At 50.3% G+C, this 18,873-nt stretch overlaps 1 protein-coding gene across 7 annotated transcripts; it reads right to left on the reverse strand.

Moving 5' to 3' along the window:
- Positions 1-726: 726 nt before the first annotated feature.
- On the reverse strand, positions 727-18,833 carry CEP70 (centrosomal protein 70). Of its 7 annotated transcripts, none has more exons than XM_075181232.1 (19): positions 18,698-18,833; positions 14,766-14,813; positions 14,546-14,565; positions 13,988-14,078; positions 13,599-13,722; positions 13,342-13,522; positions 12,447-12,619; positions 11,982-12,041; positions 9,974-10,070; positions 9,732-9,820; positions 9,274-9,351; positions 8,934-9,042; positions 8,716-8,814; positions 8,093-8,263; positions 2,159-2,308; positions 1,758-1,926; positions 1,529-1,640; positions 1,360-1,439; positions 727-864 (listed from the first exon to the last, which is right to left on the reverse strand). In XM_075181232.1, exons 2-19 carry the CDS (start codon positions 14,782-14,784, stop codon positions 794-796), a joined length of 1,893 nt encoding a protein of 630 aa, XP_075037333.1. In that variant the 5' UTR covers positions 14,785-14,813; positions 18,698-18,833; the 3' UTR covers positions 727-793. The 7 variants fall into 7 exon arrangements, with proteins under 7 accessions (XP_075037333.1, XP_075037329.1, XP_075037334.1 ...); XM_075181228.1 differs by having other exon boundaries at positions 14,546-14,568; XM_075181233.1 differs by having other exon boundaries at positions 18,670-18,826.
- Positions 18,834-18,873: the final 40 nt, after the last annotated feature.

The raw sequence follows: 18,873 nt of genomic DNA on the forward strand, positions 1-18,873 counted from the left end.
GTACTAAATAAATGATAACTAGAATCTGATTGGTTTTTCAAACCCGCCGGAATGTATAATAAAAGGGCTTTGAAAGCTGTATTATTTTTTCATATAATAAAAAGGTAGGATTTTAAAATAGAAACATATATATATATTTTTTTTTTAAATGTTGCTTTGGGAGTGCCCCAGTTATACGTCAGGTCACGTTAGAAGCTGTTTCTCTCCTGGGTCTGATGGATCTATCTCCATCCATCTCTACTTTTTTACTAGTGATACAGAAATTACTAAATAGATGATACATTGATGAAAAACATGTAGAATAATAATTCACCCAGAGAAACATAACCTGTAATGGATCACTGAGCTGGGAGGCCGTATAGGATACAACCATACACATATGTATGTATGTGTGTGTGTGTATATACATATACACACACACATACACACTCACACAACCAGTACGGGACAAGGAGGGTAGAAGTCCCCCTTATATATACGACCACTGTGGGATGAGGAGGGTAGAAGCCCCCCTTATATATACACAACCAGCACGGGACGGGAAGGGTAGAAGCCCCCCTTATATATACGACCAGTACGGGACGGGGAGGGAAGAAGCCCCCCTTATATATACGACCAGTACGGGACGGGGAGGGTAGAAGCCCCCCTTATATATACGACTAGTATGGGATGGGGAGGGTAGAAGCCCCCATGTATATAGTACTCCAAGTAAAGGGATTTCACAAACTTGTTTTATACAAATTTATTTACAAAACAAACACAAAACAAAGATAAAATGAAGAGGAAATTAAGTTTATTGCCCCCGTGAGACCAGCGCTTTTAGTCTTTTTACCTCGGGAAGGATCTCGTCTAGGTGGCCGATTCCTGCAAAAGTAAATTAGTAAATAAATATATGAAAAAATACAACCAAAAATCTAAAAAATATTTAATGTGTTCAATGAAACCTCCGGAGGATGGAGAACACAAAATCACTGTAAGGGGAAATGTGTTATTTCCTTAGCCGTGTATTCACCAAATTTAGTGGTACTTCCAGTACAGGGAGTACCACCATTACTGTGGTAAAGTATAGCAGTGATTTGGGAAATTCAATAGGCTGCGAGGTGACACAATGTATCCACGAGTTTGTCCCACAGACATGTGAGGGAAAAAAGCGGAGAATCTGTACCGGAGTAACTGACAATATGCGCAGCATCAAGGTGATGCCAGCGGCACCTCGCGGCTCCCATAGTCTGTAACCGTCCATAGTCTGTGTGCGGACACAGTGACAGGGTCATTTATCCATCACTACATGAAGGGAACGACCAATACACACCGGGAACAGCTGCTATTACCCCCAACACCACACAGTAAATGTCCTACCCAACACCTCAAGCAGAGCCTTTATTAACCCATCAAACGCTGGAAAGAACTCCTCGTGTTCCTCCATCTTGTTGATGATACTGGAATGAGAAAGGAAACAATTCAGGAGAAGCTGCATCAGGGATTATGTAAATCTCACACATCTGTTGTAAGAGCGTCGTCACTTTACCTGTCTATATCCAGAGTCCCAAGGACTTGGTGCAGATTCTGGCTCTGCTCTTCCACCTCTCTGCACAGTCTGCATACGGCGGTGACCAACGTTCCCGTACTGGCCAGGTCATCTGAGGAGGGACATGCGCAGTGTAAATGGCGGGACAGCATATGCTGCTTGTAGGAGTGATAGAGACTGCAGGGTCCATATAACATACAGACCAGACATAGCGTTTGGTAGTTCTTACCTAGACCAAGAACGCTGCGCAGGTTCTTCATGGCGTTGTTCATTTCGCCCAGCTTGCTGTACACTTCGTTCATACGCGGATACACACCGATCACTGATGGAACGTCAAACAGTTTCTGGAAGTGCGTGACCAGTGCCTGCAGCGTGTGCCGCGGATCACTGGTGGAATCCTGAGGACACAAAGATCACAAGAGATGACATTCGTAACGTTCTATTCAGCCCAACGGCCTCCCCCAGAACCAATCACCCAACGGCCTGCCACAAGCCCCAGTGATGTCACTAGTTCCTAATGAAATGATTGGCTGAACCCAAACAATGGCGGTCCCCACTACGGGCAGGTAATGAGCCACTTGAAGTCTTTGTGATCGGTTTATAGATTTGCATCAGGTCAGAGGTCACCACCTGATTCCTGCTGTCCACATCTTCCACCATAGTGTCCACAAGGAGCAGAAGTTCCTCCACTCGGACACCATCGGGCGGCTCTTGTGTTCTGTACAACTGCTGGTCCGGCAGCAGCTTCTGGCTCAGTGTCCTCAGTGCTCGGTGCAGGGCCTGAGAGAGAGGGACTGTTATAATCATCCAACACCACTCTCTAACATTTATACATCACAACGCCAGCATGGTCCACCCAGCGCACTTACAGGTGTATCCTCCTCCCTGCTCTATGGAGCAACCGCCGACCCCTTCACCACCGCTCCTCTCATTGCATTAACATGTTATGTTTTCTCCTAATATACTGGTCACGGCTTACATTAATCACGTCACAGATAGGACACCGGGACTGTCTGTATTACATGTGTGCTGAGAGTGAGGACACCGGGACTGTCTGTATTACATGTGTCCTGAGAGTGAGGGGACACCAGGACTGTCTGTATTACAGGTGTCCTGAGAGTGAGGGGACAGCGGGACTGTCTGTATTACAGGTGTCCTGAGAGTGAGGGGACAGCGGGACTGTCTGTATTACATGTGTCCTGAGAGTGAGGGGACAGCGGGACTGTCTGTATTACATGTGTCCTGAGAGTGAGGGGACAGCGGGACTGTCTGTATTACATGTGTCCTGAGAGTGAGGGGACAGCGGGACTGTCTGTATTACATGTGTCCTGAGAGTGAGGGGACAGCGGGACTGTCTGTATTACATGTGTCCTGAGAGTGAGGGGACATCGGGACTGTCTGTATTACATGTGTCCTGAGAGTGAGGGGACACCGGGACTGTCTGTATTACATGTGTCCTGAGGGTGAGGGGACACCGGGACTGTCTGTATTACATGTGTTCTGAGAGTGAGAGGACACCGAGACTGTCTGTATTACATGTGTCCTGAGAGTGAGGGGACACCGGGACTGTCTGTATTACATGTGTCCTGAGAGTGAGGGGACACCGAGACTGTCTGTATTACATGTGTCCTGAGAGTGAGGGGACACCGGGACTGTCTGTATTACATGTGTCCTGAGAGGGAAAGGACACCGGGACTGTCTGTATTACATGTGTCCTGAGAGTGAGGGGACACCGGGACTGTCTGTATTACATGTGTCCTGAGAGTGAGGGGACACCGGGACTGTCTGTATTACATGTGTCCTGAGAGTGAGGGGACATCGGGACTGTCTGTATTACATGTGTCCTGAGAGGGAAAGGACACCGGGACTGTCTGTATTACACGTGTCCTGAGAGTGAGAGGACACAGGGACTGTCTGTATTACACGTGTCCTGAGAGTGAGGGGACACCGGGACTGTCTGTATTACATGTGTTCTGAGAGTGAGGGGACACCGAGACTGTCTGTATTACATGTGTCCTGAGAGTGAGGGGACACCGAGACTGTCTGTATTACATGTGTCCTGAGAGTGAGGGGACACCGAGACTGTCTGTATTACATGTGTCCTGAGAGTGAGGGGACACCAAGACTGTCTGTATTACATGTGTCCTGAGAGGGAAAGGACACCGGGACTGTCTGTATTACATGTGTTCTGAGAGTGAGAGGACACCGAGACTGTCTGTATTACATGTGTCCTGAGAGTGAGGGGACACCAGGACTGTCTGTATTACATGTGTCCTGAGAGGGAAAGGACACCGGGACTGTCTGTATTACATGTGTCCTGAGAGTGAGGGGACCCCGGGACTGTCTGTATTACACGTGTCCTGAGAGTGAGAGGACACAGGGACTGTCTGTATTACACGTGTCCTGAGAGTGAGGGGACACCGGGACTGTCTGTATTACATGTGTTCTGAGAGTGAGGGGACACCGAGACTGTCTGTATTACATGTGTCCTGAGAGTGAGGGGACACCGAGACTGTCTGTATTACATGTGTCCTGAGAGTGAGGGGACACCGAGACTGTCTGTATTACATGTGTCCTGAGAGTGAGGGGACACCAGGACTGTCTGTATTACATGTGTCCTGAGAGGGAAAGGACACCGGGACTGTCTGTATTACATGTGTTCTGAGAGTGAGAGGACACCGAGACTGTCTGTATTACATGTGTCCTGAGAGTGAGGGGACACCAGGACTGTCTGTATTACATGTGTCCTGAGAGGGAAAGGACACCGGGACTGTCTGTATTACATGTGTTCTGAGAGTGAGAGGACACCGAGACTGTCTGTATTACATGTGTCCTGAGAGTGAGGGGACACCAGGACTGTCTGTATTACATGTGTCCTGAGAGTGAGGGGACACCAGGACTGTCTGTATTACATGTGTCCTGAGAGGGAAAGGACACCGGGACTGTCTGTATTACATGTGTCCTGAGAGTGAGGGGACCCCGGGACTGTCTGTATTACATGTGTCCTGAGAGTGAGAGGACACAGGGACTGTCTGTATTACACGTGTCCTGAGAGTGAGGGGACACCGGGACTGTCTGTATTACATGTGTTCTGAGAGTGAGGGGACACCGAGACTGTCTGTATTACATGTGTCCTGAGAGTGAGGGGACACCGAGACTGTCTGTATTACATGTGTCCTGAGAGTGAGGGGACACCGAGACTGTCTGTATTACATGTGTCCTGAGAGTGAGGGGACACCAGGACTGTCTGTATTACATGTGTCCTGAGAGGGAAAGGACACCGGGACTGTCTGTATTACATGTGTTCTGAGAGTGAGAGGACACCGAGACTGTCTGTATTACATGTGTCCTGAGAGTGAGGGGACACCAGGACTGTCTGTATTACATGTGTCCTGAGAGGGAAAGGACACCGGGACTGTCTGTATTACATGTGTTCTGAGAGTGAGAGGACACCGAGACTGTCTGTATTACATGTGTCCTGAGAGTGAGGGGACACCAGGACTGTCTGTATTACATGTGTCCTGAGAGGGAAAGGACACCGGGACTGTCTGTATTACACGTGTCCTGAGAGGGAAAGGACACCGGGACTGTCTGTATTACACGTGTCCTGAGAGTGAGAGGACACAGGGACTGTCTGTATTACACGTGTCCTGAGAGTGAGAGGACACAGGGACTGTCTGTATTACACGTGTCCTGAGAGTGAGGGGACACCGGGACTGTCTGTATTACACGTGTCCTGAGAGTGAGGGGACCCCGGGACTGTCTGTATTACACGTGTCCTGAGAGTGAGGGGACACCGGGACTGTCTGTATTACACGTGTCCTGAGAGTGAGGGGACACCGGGACTGTCTGTATTACACGTGTCCTGAGAGTGAGCGGACACCAGGACTGTCTGTATTACATGTGTCCTGAGAGTGAGGGGACAACGGGACTGTCTGTATTACATGTGTCCTGAGAGTGAGGGGACACCGGGACTGTCTGTATTACATGTGTCCTGAGAGTGAGAGGACACCGGGACTGTCTGTATTACATGTGTCCTGAGAGTGAGGGGACACCGGGACTGTCTGTATTACATGTGTCCTGAGAGTGAGGGGACACCGGGACTGTCTGTATTACATGTGTCCTGAGAGTGAGGGGACACCGGGACTGTCTGTATTACATGTGTCCTGAGAGTGAGGGGACAACGGGACTGTCTGTATTACATGTGTCCTGAGAGTGAGGGGACAACGGGACTGTCTGTATTACATGTGTCCTGAGAGTGAGGGGACAACGGGACTGTCTGTATTACATGTGTCCTGAGAGTGAGGGGACACCGGGACTGTCTGTATTACATGTGTCCTGAGAGTGAGGGGACACCGGGACTGTCTGTATTACATGTGTCCTGAGGGTGAGCGGACACCGGGACTGTCTGTATTACATGTGTCCTGAGAGTGAGGGGACACCGGGACTGTCTGTATTACATGTGTCCTGAGAGTGAGGGGACACCGGGACTGTCTGTATTACATGTGTCCTGAGAGTGAGGGGACACCGGGACTGTCTGTATTACATGTGTCCTGAGAGTGAGAGGACACCGGGACTGTCTGTATTACATGTGTCCTGAGGGTGAGGGGACACCGGGACTGTCTGTATTACATGTGTCCTGAGGGTGAGGGGATACCGGGACTGTCTGTATTACATGTGTCCTGAGAGTGAGGGGACACCGGGACTGTCTGTATTACATGTGTCCTGAGAGTGAGGGGACACCGGGACTGTCTGTATTACATGTGTCCTGAGAGTGAGGGGACACCGGGACTGTCTGTATTACATGTGTCCTGAGAGTGAGGGGACACCGGGACTGTCTGTATTACATGTGTCCTGAGAGTGAGGGGACACCGGGACTGTCTGTATTACATGTGTCCTGAGAGTGAGGGGACACCGGGACTGTCTGTATTACATGTGTCCTGAGAGTGAGGGGACACCGGGACTGTCTGTATTACATGTGTCCTGAGAGTGAGAGGACACCGGGACTGTCTGTATTACATGTTTCCTGAGAGTAAAGAGACACCGGGACTGTCTGTATTACATGTGTCCTGAGAGAGAGGGGACCCCGGCACTGTCTGTATTACATGTGTCCTGAGAGTGAGGGGACCCCGGCACTGTCTGTATTACATGTGTCCTGAGAGTGAGGGGACCCCGGCACTGTCTGTATTACATGTGTCCTGAGAGTGAGGGGACCCCGGCACTGTCTGTATTACATGTGTCCTGAGAGTAAAGAGACACCGGGACTGTCTGTATTACATGTGTCCTGAGAGAGAGGGGACCCCGGCACTGTCTGTATTACATGTGTCCTGAGAGTGAGGGGACACCGGGACTGTCTGTATTACATGTGTCCTGAGAGTGAGGGGACCCCGGCACTGTCTGTATTACATGTGTCCTGAGAGTGAGGGGACACCGGGACTGTCTGTATTACATGTGTCCTGAGAGTGAGGGGACCCCGGCACTGTCTGTATTACATGTGTCCTGAGAGTGAGGGGACCCCGGCACTGTCTGTATTACATGTGTCCTGAGAGTGAGGGGACCCCGGCACTGTCTGTATTACATGTGTCCTGAGAGAGAGGGGACCCCGGCACTGTCTGTATTACATGTGTCCTGAGAGTGAGGGGACACTGGGACTGTCTGTATTACATGTGTCCTGAGAGTGAGGACACCGGGACTGTCTGTATTACATGTGTCCTGAGAGTGAGGGGACATCGGGACTGTCTGTATTACATGTGTCCTGAGAGTGAGGGGACACCGGGACTGTCTGTATTACATGTGTCCTGAGAGTGAGGGGACACCGGGACTGTCTGTATTACATGTGTCCTGAGAGTGAGGGGACACCGGGACTGTCTGTATTACATGTGTCCTGAGAGTGAGGGGACACCGGGACTGTCTGTATTACATGTGTCCTGAGAGTGAGGGGACACTGGGACTGTCTGTATTACATGTGTCCTGAGAGTGAGGGGACACTGGGACTGTCTGTATTACATGTGTCCTGAGAGTGAGGGGACACCGGGACTATCTGTATTACATGTGTCCTGAGAGTGAGGGGACACTGGGACTGTCTGTATTACATGTGTCCTGAGAGTGAGGGGACACCGGGACTGTCTGTATTACATGTGTCCTGAGAGTGAGGGGACACGGGACTGTCTGTATTACATGTGTCCTGAGAGTGAGGAAACACCGGGACTGTCTGTATTACATGTGTCCTGAGAGTGAGGGGACACCGGGACTGTCTGTATTACATGTGTCCTGAGAGTGAGGGGACACCGGGACTGTCTGTATTACATGTGACACATGTGTATGAAGGGTTTACTGCTTTTTACTCAACAATATTTGTGCTTCTCCATTGACATGCAACATAAGGTGTAAAACAGACCCAAACCCCTACAATAAATGCACTCCTCAAAAGGAAATCTAGTGACTGCACAAATCTAAGTTGCATCGGGGGAACCTACTCTGCAAGAAACGTCCTCACCCTGCTCAAGTGTCTGCTCCCCCACAAATCCCATGGCCACAGTGAGTTCTGGAGCCCACAGATCCTACCTGTAGTGACAGCAGTTGTCCGGCCCAGAATTCTACTGTCGGCAGAAGGAGAATAAAGTCTCTCTCATCGCTGGTGTCTGTACCCTGATTCTTCTGCATCCAGGTGTTCTGTTTATATAGGAGCTGAGGGGCCCGGGGGCCACTGAGCACCGAGCTGATGTCACAGAGGATCTGAAAGGCAGAATTACTACATAATGCAAAGTAATTATTCTGACACAGCTACCAAATATCAGAGAAAATGAATGTGCGGTGACAATCTGCTGAGACGGATCACCTGAGTTACGTTTACAGACTCCGGCGCATGGACTACGACAAAGACACATTTATAACAAGTTTTCCAATATAGAAAAGAAGGGAGGGGGGGGCTGTATTTGGTACGAGGCATTTCTAATACCGTTCACAAGACTTGTGTACACGTCACTCACTACTGGTGCTGACACTTTTCTAGGTGAAACGGACATTTACAAAGGTTTTAGAATTTGCCATCATTTCCGTCAGTCGATGGCGAGTGCAGAAATGGACAGAGAAGAAGCAGCAGTTCTTTCATGTACAGATAAGATCCACAATGGGGGCATATTACTAGCACAATACAATATATAGACCTTTAATGATGCTAATCTCACCTTGTGCAGCCTGGAACAGGTCTCTGCTCGTCTGGATGTAGATGCAGCGACTGGAACAAGATCCGTCACATCCTGAACATTCAGCTCCCTGCAGACGTTCTGCACAAAACACGAGTGACAGGTGGAGGAGAGAATGTACATACTACACGGAGGCCAGGACATGTGCATGTATGTATGTATGTATGTAGCTAGCACTGCATGGATATCGTGGTGAATACCTGTAGGTGCCGTTGGCACTCGCTAGCTGGCAGAACAGCGACACCCTTGATCTCTGTACTAGTTGAGTCCACCGAGGTCTCTTTCTTCTCTCGTGTTACCCCACGGACCCTACTCCATAAACACAGGACTGATCAGAAACTTGTGAGTCAGACTATAAAATCAAACTGTGCCGAATGTGGCCCCCACAATGTAATACTTCTGCTCATGTTGGTGGTAATGCCATTTCACATGCCAGTCACTGCCAGGGTGCCCAGAATCAGCGCTAAATACATTGTTGATGTAAACACTTTAACTTACATAAATGGTCACCCAGGAGAGTAGCACAATATGGATTCTCACCGGATATTGTTCTGAAGGAGAATCTTCTCCATCTTCCTCATCTGCTGCTTGTACAGTTTGAATTCTCGAGCAGTCGGCCTATCATGGAGGAAACAGAAGACGATCTTATGGTCTAACTCCTGGGAGCCATGTAATGCATCTGCCACTTGTGCAGAGGACATTGTGGCATGGTGGACACAGCTCTCTGAAGACCACACACTTCCAACCATCCATCCACTGCACACATACCGAGTAGCCTCTGGCCAGGTCTGATGAATACAATCACAATTTCCAGCCTGCCCTATACTGTTCTCCGCTCCAGAGACCCTGAGCTGCTGCCATATCCTAAATCCAAGCCACAGGTTGGGCCTACATTGGCTACTGTCCAAACGTCCTCTTACCACAGGCACAGTTAGGCCCAAGCCGAGGAAGGATGACATTATAGCATGATAAGACGTAGGACACATGGAGTCTCCTACCTGCTCTCCGCCTCCTCTCGAAGCTGAGAATTCTCTCTCACCAGCTGCTCGCTCTGCTTTCTGGCTTCTTTAATTTGATCTTGATAAGACTTTAGAGAGCAGAACATTGCAGGATTAGTGGAATGATGCGACACAGTGGAGTTCAAAGAATGAAACATTAGTTTACAAAGGGATTTAAGGAAATCCCACAACTCGAGCATTAGGATCAGACCAATAACCACAGTGTACAGAACAGATTTTACCTTGACCAGAGCTTTATAATTCGGTATAGGGTCCAAATCCAAAGATCCTTCTGAGTATTTTCTCTCCCGAACTGGATAATCCTCGGACTCATAGTTCCTACAGTAATAACCGGACAGATATGGTATGAACTGCATGTGAGATTTATACCTCTCTGGCAGCCTGTACAGTCGGTGTAATCCCCGGATCTACCTAAAGGTGTCACCAGAGAAGGTGGGGCAGTTAACAAGCTCCTCCTCTTCCATAAACAGCCATCTCCAGCCCTCGGTGGCTGCAGTGCCTGGCCAGTGAAGAATGAATTAGCCAGAAAACATGTGAAGCAGTTTTGTAAGGCGACCACGTGGTTTTGCAGACAGAGCTATCCGGAACCCACGAAGCACCAATATCAGAGACCGTTGTACTGAACATAACTAACTGAGCAGTCCTGTGACCACCATAAGACCTGGCCATAAATACCAAACATAATAGAGGGAACACATATAGGAATGATTATATCAGGATTAGATTAGCACTACACGTTATAAGAGGCCGTAGTGTGTGAGCACTAGTCTCAAACCTCTAGTCTTCAAACCTTCAAGCGTTCACTGAAAACCCACCTCTTCAGACAAGGATATGATATTCTGCAACCATCATCTTAATTTCCCTAGATTACCCTATTGCCATCCTCTACACTGCTAACGCAAGACAACAACCTTCTGACCAACATTGCAACACACACAGCCCACTCAGTACTTTTACCTTTGCAGTCTGGCTGGTCCATTGTGCAATATGATGTAGCACATGCCCCTGTGTTTCTAACTCCCATTGTCCTATAGATTGTAAGCTTGCGAGCAGGGTTCTCTTACCTCTCTCTCTGTATGTATTGCCCAGTATTGCCTTATCAATGTTTGTTCCCAATTGTAAAGCGCTACGGAATTTGCTGGCGCTATATAAATAAATGTTGATGATGATGATGATGATCAGAGTAAGGTCTGCAAAGCGGTAAGAGAGGAAGTTCAGTCTCGTCGTAGTCTTGGATGTTCTCTCACCAACGTAAACTCAATATTTCAAAGACAGACTTAATCCTTCCTGCCTGACATTTCTATTTTTGTTGACAACATGACTATAAACCCCACAAGCTCGCTGTCTAGGTGTGGGTCCTTGACTCAGAATTATCCTTTGTTCCCCACATCAACTCTATATCTAAACATTTCCAGAATACGCACATATCTCACACAAGACACTGCAAAAACCATAATTCATGCACTAATCATCTCCCGCATCAACTATTGCAATTCCCTCCTTACTGGTCTTCCCCGAATCAGACTATCACCCCTACAATCTATTTTGCACACAGCAGCTAGATTGATTCCTTGTAAATCGTTCTTCCTCTGCTGGACCACTCTGTATCTACATTGGTTTCCAGTTTTTCACTGAAACCAATCTAAAATACTTCTAACATACAAGGCCGTCAACAAAGCTGCACCAACATACATCTCCTCTCAAAATACATCTCAACTCGACCCCTCCGTTCTGCACAAGATCTGCGTCTCTCTTCCACTCTCATCACATCCTTCCATTCCCGGTTACAGGACTTTTTTCAGGCTTAACCCACTTTGTGGAATTCTCTCCATCGCACAGTAAGACTTTCCACTGGTCTACAAACTTTTAAGCGTTTTTTGAAAACCCACCTATTCGGGCAAGCTTATAATATTCCTCAACCACCCTCTTACCTCCCTAGGTTACCCTATTAGCACCTTCTACACAGTTCACACAGGACAACAACCCTCTCACCCCCTGACCAACATTGCTGTGTGACTGGATCATACAGCCCAGTAAGCACTTTTTACCTTTGCAATCTGGCTGGACCAATATGCAAAATGTAGCACTTACTCTCATGTATCTGACTCCAATTGTCCTATAGATTGTACTCTTGGGAGCAGGGCCCTCTTACCCCTCTGTCTGTATTAGGGCGGGCCCGATAATGATCTCATCAATATCCAGAAGATAATTATAACGGCAGAAACCAACCTGAGCGCATTCTGCATCTGCTTCACTTGTCTCTCGTATCCGTCAATTACATCAAGAATCCTGGAAGAAGAAAGGAAAAGATAAAGTGATCCTGGTAATCTGGAGCTTCCTCCGGCTACCAGCTTACACACGGACAGAGGCCACGCTGCTGCGCAGACACCATCGTCTGCATGATGTATTTTCAAAAAGAATTTATAGCGCCCAATTTTATTAATTCAAGTTCCAATAAAATGGATCCTTGTATTGCTCAGTGGTACCTGGTCGGCTCCGGCACCCCACCCGTCACTTACTGCTGGTCGGCTCCGGCACCCCACCCGTCACTTACTGCTGGTCGGCTCCGGCACCCCACCCGTCACTTACTGCTGGTCGGCTCCGGCACCCCACCTGTCACTTACTGCTGGTCGGCTCTGGCACCCCACCTGTCACTTACTGCTGGTCGGCTCCGGCACCCCACCTGTCACTTACTGCTGGTCGAGCTGGTTTCCCCGTGGTTCCCGGTGGATCAGACGCAGGAACGACTTCTTCTGTGACGTGACTCGATTCTCCTCCGCAGCCGCCATCTGAGAAAGACGCTTCTTCAGCTGAGTAATGTTCTCCTCCTGCTCTCGCAGCTTCTCCTGGTGCTTCTGACAATATTCCTGATGTGACAGGAGACACAGATTACACATCCGGCTGATGACTGGTCCGAGCTGTGCTCAGGGGTCACTGAGACGTAACTGAGCAGCTAGAATACCGAGGAGGAGACGGAATGGACCATAAACAATTATTACAGCAAAAGAATTAAATAATTCCAGATGAAGGCATTCTCTGCGGAATAATAATAATGTCCACATGTTATATAACAGCCAGGGATAAAGGACCAGTGCACAGATATGGACCATAAAATGTAAAAATACTTTATTTACCCTGACATTCCCCTGTTGCTGTTATACAGTATAGTATTATCTCCCCGTCAAATATAAACATCTAAGCTCCTCCCACAGTGTCCTCACGGGATCTGATACAGGTCACAAAGCTTAGACTGAGTTGCTGTGATATTACTGGCCCCGCAGTTATTTCAGGTAGAATACACAGCCTTTCATATATATTAATGCCAAACAGCAGTTTTGCTTGTTCATGAAATAAATGTGTGGGAATAATTAATTCTGCCAGAAATTCTAATTTCTCTCTATGTTACATTTATCAGAAGTGGAGACGGTGAAACTAAATATTATCCATATTATACATTATAATGAATCATAGTAGAATACTTTGTAAATAGCAGGAAATGACTTCAGAACAATCAGACAGACACAAGAGAACTTGCTACATTCATTATATATAAGTAATAACGAGGTGCTACAGATATAAAGTAACTCACATGAACCGCCTGCTTCTCCTTTAGTAAACTTGTCATCTCAGACTGCTGCTGCCGCATCTTAGTGATGAAATCCTCCTCCAAGCCTCGGAGTTTAACTTTGACGCTGTCCAGAATGCGCTGTAACTCATTTCCCCTCTGCTCCTGGCGCCCAGCTCGGTCCTGCTGTAACCGCACATCCTGCCTGGACGAATGGAGAGCGATGATCCATTTCTCTGCACCCCCAGAAGTACGCATTAGTTACATTACCACAGTCTTACTTCAGCTGGTTGTTGGACTGGATGAGGCCATGAATCAAATTCTGACGTCTCTCAGTGTCTTCCACCAGCAACTTAACCGCAGATCTGAGGGCCAGAGACGCCTGCGGGTCCAACACAACCGCACCTAAAGTGGGTGATGTAGAGAAGTGTCAGGGAGACCGAATGCTCATCTATAAGGGCACCACCGGGGACCATAAGCTTTCTCCAGCTATCCCCCTCTAGAGGCAGCACATAGCTCACTCCGAACCCCCCCTCCTTCGCTGCTCTAGAGGCAGCCTGCTGATAGCCACAACAACACCCCCACTTTCATCTCCTCCCTCCCCTCCAGCATCCCACTTCTGCTTAATTCCATGTTAGGAACCCCCCACAAGTGTCACATTTAGTGTTACCTGAGATGCTGTAGCTCTCTGACACGTGGACTGGATTACAGCCATGACGCCTTAGAATCTTATTCATGTTCTCCCATTCATCCAGTTCCTTCTGTAATGAGAAATAAATATGCAGATAGTGGGGGAAATACTGTACCGAGAATCTCATCACCAGGAAGTCAGATCATGTAACTGATCAGTATGGGCCAGGTTCATATCCCAAGGTGCGACCTAGGTCTACGGAGAGACAGAAGACATGTCATGAGGAGCACTATCCGAAAGGTCCAATGTCTACTACTACAGCCAGCCTTTCGTTACATGAAACCTTTCTATTGTTCGTGGATTAAACTAATCACGAGAGACAATGTTTGAAAGTATCATTTGTTTTCTGCACTGCTCACAGGACAAGGAGACATTGGGGCATAGCCAGGGAGCCCTCCCTCTGCGCAGCTCCACTCAGACGGCGCCAAACATCTTACACACATTGCACTAGTGGCGTCTCCGGTAGATAAGGGAGAAGGAGTCAGACAGGTCCCTGATGGGACCAGGGTAGTGTGCGTGACAGGACATCTCAGTTACCTTAGAAGTCTCTTCATCAACTACTGAAAGAGAAAGATGAAAAATCATTTACACTGACATATAGAAAACATTATTATAAATCTCCAATCACACAGATGGTTCAACAACCACATTCTACATGACCAGATTATTATCCCAGGATTATACAGATAATTATTCTTCAGATATTGATGTTTATTCATCATTTCCACAGACAGATTGACAGGAGTTGGATACTCACCACGTGAGAGGCTTGACATGTTCCTGTGTCTCTATCAACAAACTAAGTCTGTGGAAACAAAACGACGGCCATCTATGTAACAGCTTTATCAGGGTGAAATCAGTTCCCCACTTAACCTTCTCTATGAGAATAAACTAGATCTCCGATGTCCCAGCTCCCCCATGCCGTCCCTAGGCCCAGCCTCTCTTACAACCCCTGGTACAGGTTCCTCTGCAAACTATGGGTCCCGAGATAACTTCTCCTCCACCGAGTCCAAGGGGACCTAGCTGTGGACCACACATTATGGTTAGACATGGCCTCCCTCGTTCTTCTCCATCAGATCCCGCAAAAAGCCCTGAACCCTAATACAAGTAATCGCAACAAAAACCCACAATAAAATGCAGAAACCAAAACTAGACCCCCGCCCTGCCCATTCCATTCACAGACATCGCCGATACAGCCATAATATTACACTGCCCCCCTATATCCACACACAGCCCCCCAGCACCTCACTGCCCCCTATATCCACACAGCTCCCCCTGTACCTCACTGCCCCCTATATCCACACACAGCCCCCCTGTACCTCACTGCCCCCTATATCCTCACACAGCCCCCCAGCACCTCCCAGCCCCCTATATCCACATACAGCTCCCCCTGTACCTCACTTCCCCCTATATCCACACACAGCCCCCCTGTACCTCACTTCCCCCTATATCCACACACAGCCCCCCAGCACCTCACTGCCCCCTATATCCACACACAGCTCCCCCTGTACCTCACTTCCCCCTATATCCACACAGCTCCTCCTGTACCTCACTGCCCCCTATATCCACACACAGCCCCCCTGTACCTCACTGCCCCCTATATCCTCACACAGCCCCCCAGCACCTCCCAGCCCCCTATATCCACACACAGCCTCCCTGTACCTCACTTCCCCCTATATCCACACACAGCCCCCCTGTACCTCACTTCCCCCTATATCCACACACAGCCCCCCTGTACCTCACTGCCCCTATATCCACACACAGCCCCCCAGCACCTCACCGCCCCCTATATCCACACACAGCTCCCCCTGTACCTCACTGCCCCCCTATATCCACACACAGCTCCCAGCACCTCACTGCCCCCTATATCCACACATAGCTCCCAGCACCTCACTGCCCCCCTATATCCACACACACAGCCCCCCTGTACCTCACTGCCCCCTATATCCACACACAGCTCCCTGTACCTCACTGCCCCCCTATATCCACACACAGCCCCCCAGCACCTCACTGCCCCCTATATCCACACACACAGCCCCCCTGTACCTCACTGCCCCCTATATCCTCACACACAGCCCCCCTGTACCTCACTGCCCCCTATATCCACACACACAGCTCCCTGTACCTCACTTCCCCCTATATCCACACACACCTCACTGTACCTCACTTCCCCCTATATCCACACACACAGCCCCCCTGTACCTCACTGCCCCCTATATCCACACACAGCCCCCCTGTACCTCACTGCCCCCTATATCCACACACAGCCCCCTGTACCTCACTTCCCCCTATATCCACACACAGCCCCCTGTACCTCACTTCCCCCTATATCCACACACAGCCCCCTGTACCTCACTTCCCCCTATATCCACACACAGCCCCCTGTACCTCACTTCCCCCTATATCCACACACAGCCCCCCTGTACCTCACTGCCCCCTATATCCTCACACAGCCCCCCAGCACCTCACTGCCCCTATATCCACACACAGCTCCCCCTGTACCTCACTGCCCCCCTATATCCACACACAGCTCCCAGCACCTCACTGCCCCCCTATATCCACACACAGCTCCCAGCACCTCACTGCCCCCCTATATCCACACACACAGCCCCCCTGTACCTCACTGCCCCCTATATCCACACACAGCTCCCTGTACCTCACTGCCCCCCTATATCCACACACAGCCCCCCAGCACCTCACTGCCCCCTATATCCACACACACAGCCCCCCTGTACCTCACTGCCCCCTATATCCTCACACACAGCCCCCCTGTACCTCACTGCCCCCTATATCCACACACACAGCTCCCTGTACCTCACTTCCCCCTATATCCACACACACCTCACTGTACCTCACTTCCCCCTATATCCACACACACAGCCCCCCTGTACCTCACTGCCCCCTATATCCACACACAGCCCCCCTGTACCTCACTGCCACACACAGCCCCCCAGCACCTCACTGCCCCCTATATCCACACACAGCTCCCTGTACCTCACTGCCCCCTATATCCACACACAGCTCCCTGTACCTCACTGCCCCCTATATCCACACACAGCCCCCCTGTACCTCACTGCCCCCTATATCCACACACAGCCCCCCAGCACCTCACTGCCCCCTATATCCACACACAGCCCCCCTGTACCTCACTGCCCCCTATATCCACACAGCCCCCCTGTACCTCACTGCCCCCTATATCCACACACAGCCCCCCTGTACCTCACTGCCCCCTATATCCACACACAGCCCCCCTGTACCTCACTGCCCCCTATATCCACACAGCCCCCTGTACCTCACTGCCCTATCCCACACTGCCCCTATATCCACACACAGCCCCCCTGTACCTCACTTCCCCTATATCCACACACAGCCCCCCTGTACCTCACTGCCCCCTATATCCACACACAGCTCCCCAGCACCTCACTGCCCCGTATATCCACACACACAGCCCCCTTGTACCTCACTGCCCCCTATATCCACACACACAGCCCCCTTGTACCTCACTGCCCCCTATATCCACACACACAGCCCCCTTGTACCTCACTGCCCCCTATATCCACACACGACAGCCCCCTTGTACCTCACTGCCCCCTATATCCACACAGCCCCCCTGTACCTCACTGCCCCCTATATCCACACACAGCCCCCTGTACCTCACTGCCCCTATATCCACACACAGCCCCCCAGCACCTCACTGCCCCCCTATATCCACACACAGCTCCCCCTGTACCTCACTGCCCCCTATATCCTCACACAGCCCCCCAGCACCTCACTGCCCCCTATATCCACACACAGCCCCCCAGCACCTCACTGCCCCCTATATCCACACACACAGCCCCCTTGTACCTCACTGCCCCCTATATCACACACACAGCCCCCTTGTACCTCACTGCCCCCTATATACTCACACAGCCCCCCAGCACCTCACTGCCCCCTATATCCACAGCCCCCTGTACCTCACTGCCCCCTATATCCACACACAGCCCCCCAGCACCTCACTGCCCCCTATATCCACACACAGCCCCCTGTACCTCACTGCCCCCTATATCCACACACAGCCCCCTGTACCTCACTGCCCCCTATATCCACACACTGCCCCTATATCCTCACACAGCCCCCCAGCACCTCACTGCCTGCTATATCCTCACACAGCCCCCTGTACCTCACTGCCCCCTATATCCACACACAGCCCCCCAGCACCTCACTGCCCCCTATATCCACACACACAGCCCCCCTTGTACCTCACTGCCCCCTATATCCACACACACAGCCCCCCTGTACCTCACTGCCCCCTATATCCACACACAGCCCCCTGTACCTCACTGCCCCCTATATACTCACACAGCCCCCCAGCACCTCACTGCCTGCTATATCCACACACAGCCCCCTGTACCTCACTGCCCCCTATATCCACACACAGCCCCCCTGTACCTCACTGCCCCCTATATCCACACACAGCCCCCCAGCACCTCACTGCCCCCTATATCCACACACAGCCCCCCAGCACCTCACTGCCCCCTATATCCACACACAGCCCCCCAGCACCTCACTGCCCCCTATATCCACACACACAGCCCCCTTGTACCTCACTGCCCCCTATATCCACACACACAGCCCCCCTGTACCTCACTGCCCCCTTATATCCCCACACCCCCTTGTACCCCTATATCCGGTCACCCCATCTCTCACACTTGGTATCGCCCAGCGCGGTGACAGCGGCCGGGTCCAGGTGCCGGGGAGGGGGAGAAGCTTCTGTCTGTTACCAGGGAGACGTCACTCTATCTCCTCACTGACAGCGGAGTTCGAGTGCTGATTGGCTGGAGTATGACACGTGACTGCTCCCCTTCTCAAGTGACCGTTGACCG

This window comes from Mixophyes fleayi, chromosome 7, assembly GCF_038048845.1.
Source record: "Mixophyes fleayi isolate aMixFle1 chromosome 7, aMixFle1.hap1, whole genome shotgun sequence".
Classification (NCBI taxonomy): domain Eukaryota; kingdom Metazoa; phylum Chordata; class Amphibia; order Anura; family Limnodynastidae; genus Mixophyes; species Mixophyes fleayi.